This window comes from Chenopodium album, chromosome 18 (genome assembly GCF_948465745.1).
Source record: "Chenopodium album chromosome 18, dcCheAlbu1.1, whole genome shotgun sequence".
NCBI classification, from domain to species: Eukaryota; Viridiplantae; Streptophyta; class Magnoliopsida; order Caryophyllales; family Amaranthaceae; genus Chenopodium; species Chenopodium album.
In genome coordinates, this window is record NC_137851.1 from 15,346,012 (window position 1) to 15,351,667 (window position 5,656).

The 5,656-nt window shown below is 34.3% G+C and overlaps 1 protein-coding gene across 1 annotated transcript; it reads right to left on the reverse strand.

Moving 5' to 3' along the window:
* Positions 1 to 495: 495 nt before the first annotated feature.
* On the reverse strand, positions 496 to 3,940 carry LOC145591566 (small ribosomal subunit protein uS12). Its single transcript, XM_081648054.1, has 4 exons — positions 3,792 to 3,940; positions 2,874 to 3,029; positions 2,658 to 2,784; positions 496 to 817 (listed from the first exon to the last, which is right to left on the reverse strand). Exons 1-4 carry the CDS (start codon positions 3,794 to 3,796, stop codon positions 677 to 679), a joined length of 429 nt encoding a protein of 142 aa, XP_081504180.1. The 5' UTR covers positions 3,797 to 3,940; the 3' UTR covers positions 496 to 676.
* Positions 3,941 to 5,656: the final 1,716 nt, after the last annotated feature.

Sequence of the window (5,656 nt, forward strand, 5' to 3'; positions counted from 1 at the left end):
TGCAAAGGCTAGCCATTCCGCGTGCATTTCTTACACAATAATTATATTATTAGTGATTTGATGCTTAGGGACAAAGCTAAATTGAGTTAGAATAATCAAATTAGGCAATAATGGTTTTGAGACAATTAACAATCACTTTAGTGACAATTTTATAAAAAAATGTTGCACAAATTTATAAGCTACATTGAGTTAGAGCAATCAGGAGAAATCAGATTAGGCTAAATGAGTTGAGAAGTTAAGATATTATTAGTTGAAGAGTAAGGCTAAGAGCATCATTTTGAAGCAGACCATAATAGATGAAGCAACACTTGGAAGCATACCTGAATACAAACGCCTAGTTAAGCATCATCTCTGAGAATGAATGACGGTTCATTCTTGTGTTTTAAAGCTGTTTTTAGGAGATCCGAAGACCTTTTTTAATATGCAAGATCATTAAAAGCTGATCTTGTCAAAATGAATTCTGAAAATTTTCATGACATAGTTAAGAGAAGTATATAAACCAATTGGAAATATAAGCAATAACTAAGAGCATAGAAAATCATCTTGAATAGACACGGATAGAACACAAAACAAAGTAGGGAGGGTATCTCTTTCTAAGGATGCTCAGTATTCATTTCAAGACAGTACAAGTTTCATCTGAGTAAGCAAAATTTAAGACAAAACCAACAACCTTAACCTAGGACCTGGGTTTTTCCTTCTTTTCCTTGAACAGAGCTAGAAGAGAGACACCAGCAACCTTGACAACCTTAAATCGGACTCCAGGAATATCTCCCACGGCATGTCCTTTACGACCAAATCCAGCGATCAACACCTCATCCTGCACAAACCACAACTCCTTAAGAATGGAAGGAATAACAAAGCTAGATAATGTCAATTTCAAAGTCAAATACAATATAATAAGGTAACAAATATTAGACAAAATTCCACAAACTTCTGCATGATCCACATTTTCAGCATGATCTACACCCAAACACAACGTTACATTACATACATATAACAGAAGACCTTGAATTCTTCTACCAATCAGGTAACTTCTTTAGTAAAAGGGAACAGTTCAGCGTTCTTTGATAAGAAGTATGAATCAGCAATATCTTAGAACAGCTTTTTCTAGATGATTTGCTCATGAAAAGATAAAAATCCAACAGTTTATGACTGATCATAATTGCTCAAGCTATGTACTCTCCACCGCAATACTGTTATGATAATCTTAAACCACAGAAATAAAGCTGCTTATGTACTGAACATGAATGGGAGCAGTAGTACTGACAGAAGAATCAGATAAACCAGCACATAAAGAGTGCAAACTATCATGTTTTATATGTTTTTGGATAAACTAGGCTCAAGAGTTTATGATATAAGAAAAGCATTGTTACTAATGTTAAACCTTCAGTAATCAGATGCCAGTATTTCTCCAAAAGATTCACAAAAGAATTCGAATGACATTATTTCTACAACGGTTAACACTTTAGAGTTGGTTTATTTTGCAACATTTATCCCCCAAAGGCCCCAATAACAGAATTTGGATTTAAACCCGTTTACCGTTTTTCCCCACATCACACAACCATATATTTGTATTTACAGCATAAGAAACAGCCACACAACCAACCAACACTGCCACCAATATAGTTTTTCTAACTACCCTCTACCCTCAATACCAAGTCGGTTGCAGAAAGCAGAATTGAGAGAAAAAAGGAACAGATTAGAGAGACGTCAACCGCGGTAGAAGCATCAAATGGGGTTTCTAAAAGAGTTAATGTAATCACAAAAATTAACCATTAAAAGCTGAAGCAAGTACTTGGATACTGGCATGATTAGCAATAGATATGGGGAAGATAACAGATGAGATACATGATTAAAAGTGACGAAGAATGGAGAGATGAGTACGTTTAGTAAGAGCCCGATAGGAAGTTATGATGGAGTGGGACAACAGACGGTGGTCAAATTAGGGGTATAGTTGGGAAACTAATCTGACATTCAGACAGCTGCATATCTTGTATCTTATCATCAAGAATAGATGATAAAAGGTGTACCCACATTAAATCTTATTTTCATATTACGGAGTTTATTCCACTAGCCAATGCTGTGCAACTGGTATCTTCAACTACAGCTCATGGTAATTAGCAAATGACATTGATCAACTGATATGGTAAAGAAATACTTTTTTCTCACTTATTAGAGAAGCTCAAAAACCTTCAAACAGTTCAATAATTATATTAATTAAATTCACTTGGCCTTGCATTGAAAACAAATACACGCTTTTAAAAGGAACAAGGCATTCTTAAATCATGATATATAATTGTAATAGGTGCACTTTACCTAGCATGAAGCAACACTATATACTAAAGGTATATAGCTATGAAGATCAAATATTCTCTAATGACAACATGTGTTAAGAGAAGGAAGTTCACTAAACCAGATCAAAAGTATTAAAACTCAGTGGTACACATATGCTTCTACAGACAATTCAATGATCAATATTCAGAAGAAGATATCTCATATTATCATGTTCTCACAATACAACCTACCAAGAACCCATAGTAACTAGCAGTTACCACTTAGTGTGTGTCGAAATGCACAAAATACCAGCAAATTCACAACCAAGCAATTTATGAACCAGTAAATGCATATGCTTACAGACATTAATAAAATGGACTTACATTCTCCTCAATGAAGTTCAAACAACCATCATTGGGCACGAAAGCAGCAATTTTCTTTCCATTCTTAATCAACTGCACACGAGCACACTTTCTGATGGCAGAGTTGGGCTGTTTAGCTTCAATACCACTGTATAAAAAACTCTTTGTATAAGTTCTCATTCGAAAAAAGCAAATACACAAATAAAAGAAACAAGCACAGTTTTGAAATAATCCTACATCTTTTCCAAAACAATGCCCTTAGCATGGGAAGAGCCAGCGAACGGCTTCTTCCATTCATTTCCAAGATGTGACTTCTTGTAAGACTTGTCAGCCCACCTTTGCCTTCTGCGGTGGGACTTCAGCTTGCGAGCAGCTCCCATTCCATGTGTCTTACTGCACAGTAACAATTTCACACATGTTAAAAAGAAAGAAAACGTCATCGAAGTAAAGAAAAAAGGAAAAAAAAAATACAACATTATACTTCCCAAGCACTTCTCCAAGTTCAACCCAAAGAAGAACCATTACTCTGATTACCGCTCGTCTCGTCTCACACCCATCAACCTCGACTATTCACTCAACCACAGCTCTATTTCCAACACACAAGTCATACTCATCAAATTTGATGAATCCCTCAACTAAAACTCCAATTCCAACACATACAAACATAACAATATTATAGTTCAACTATAATTACATAACAATATCGATACATGGCCACGCAGGTGCAAAAAACTATTACAATCACCACTGTAAATCTTATCGCAGCAATCACACATATAATCCATTTCACATCACATTTCCATTCAAATTTCTTGTCAAACTCAGGTTATCAACCAAACAATCTCCCAATCAATTTTCACCTTATTCAATTACTACATAAACTAATACTTCAAATCCAAAATGATAAAAATAAAAAAAAAATAAAAAAAAATAAAAAATCAACAAATTTGAAGTATGAATGTCCCAATAGTTTTAAAAACGGGCATCATTGAAAGTTTCTTAGATTTTCCAAACAATTTTGAAACGAATACATAAATCCCAAATCAACAGATGAACAAAGAGAAATTTGAAGGACGATAAAGCAAGAAAACGAACAAAAGTGCAATGAAAAAAGCAATAACATTTTAGGAAGGAGAGAGAAAAATAGAGACTAACCCCATGATTGCGAGCTTTGGAGATTTGACGAAAGTGGTAAAATGAGGCGAGGAAGAAGACGACTTAACTCGCAAAAATGGTGAGCGCAGGCCGCAGACAAAACCCTAATTCTTAGTTTTGGTATTTATAGTTTAAATATTTTTTTAAAAATAGGTTTTTTTTTATTTTTTTTTTTATATATATAAGCTGGGCTTTGGAGTTAATTTCTATAGGCTTGAAGCAGTAACAGATAGTGCCCGATGGCCCAAATCTTGCTCTTATTTATGGGCTGTTCATCGGTTCAAGATCGGACCAGACCGAAGATTAAAAATTTAAATTTCAAGAATCGTAGACCGGATTGACGCAAATTTTGAAAATGAACATTTTCTTGTTATAGGATGTTTATTCTTACAAAATTAAATTTTCATTTTCGTACGATCAGATGATCATTCTTATAATATTAATGTTTATAATTATACTGACTCTATCACTCAATATCTTAAAGTATTCTCATTTTCTCCATTTCCCAACACAATAAACCCAACAACACCCACACAATCCGATGAATTAAATCTGAAAAAACCCCACCAATTTTTTTTTTTTTTTTTTTTTTTTTTTTTTTTTGTCATCGTCTTCCTCTAAACCCACCACCATTTTCTCTCTCTAAACCTTGAAATTCATCCTAAAATGGCGGCAACACTACGAGCCACATCCTTCGCCATATCACGAGTGGTCACCTCCAAAACTCCACCATTGATGGGTGGAGCTCGGTGGTGGTCGTCGTCGATGTAGTGGGGTCATGTGGATCTAGCACCTAGAGACCCTATTTTTGGTGTCACCGAAGCTTTCTTGACCGATCCTTCTCCTAACAAAGTCAATGTTTATTTTATACAAATAAACATTATATGGCATGATAATGAACATTTATTTTATAAGAATGAACATCGTACTGCATGAAAATGAAAATTTAATTATTGAGAAATATAAAATTATTGTAAAATATGTTCAGTTAGAGAACATTCATTTTTGTTATAGTAAATGTTCATTTTTGAACGAAGGACCATGAATATGTACCTGGTCTCGAGACCAACCTTCAACAACTCCCGGATTGATTAAGTAAGAATTGAACCCGGACCGGACCGAAAAAACCGGTCCAAAACCCGGACCGGACCACTTTTGACCGATTTTAAAATTTGTTTCAAAAAAATTCTAAATTTTGAATACTGTTATGGAAAACTCTAATAAAATAAAGGAAAAACAATATTTTAACGTCTTTTTATGTATGTTTAGTACAAAAAACTTATGTAATTAAAGTTTTCTAAGCTTATTAACGTTAATCTTAATCATTATTTAAGATATTATGCATAATTTCAAGCAAAAAACCGGTCCGATCCAAGACCAGCAATTTTTATAAGGTTTTGGACCGGACCAGACCGAAGAGCGAGAAAATAAATTTCTCAACCTGGAGACCGGACCTAATTCCTTTTTTTGGTCCAGCTCGATATTTGAACACATGTTAAGTTGTTTTTTTTTGGGACCAAACTCTCATTAGTCATTGCCTTGTTGGTCATTATCATTACTAACAAGGCAGAGTTGTCAAAAAGTGACTCAACCCCGTAAACCAACTAAAATTGATGCCAACCATAATTACGACTGTTGGCATCAACATGTTTTATAAAATTTGCACTTGAATTGACCGGAATCAATCTGTTTTAATATGCTGCCATCTAATTTAAGCTACCAATTGAATTGACGTCAATAGTCGTAATTATGGTAGGTCTTTTTTATGTACAACGTCTCAACTATTGATTAATGTAAAATATTTTTAACCGGTTCAACCAGTTAATACTGTTACTTATCTTATTTTTGTTAAGCGTAGTTGGAAA

Bases quoted from the DNA above. Each gene is read 5' to 3' on its own strand.
- LOC145591566 (XM_081648054.1), bottom strand. The intron at 2,785-2,873 runs GTAGGATTATTT...TTTTTTATACAG, and splicing joins GGCATTGTTTTGGAAAAGAT to TGGTATTGAAGCTAAACAGC. The intron at 818-2,657 runs GTAAGTCCATTT...TGGTTTGTGCAG, and splicing joins TGAACTTCATTGAGGAGAAT to GATGAGGTGTTGATCGCTGG.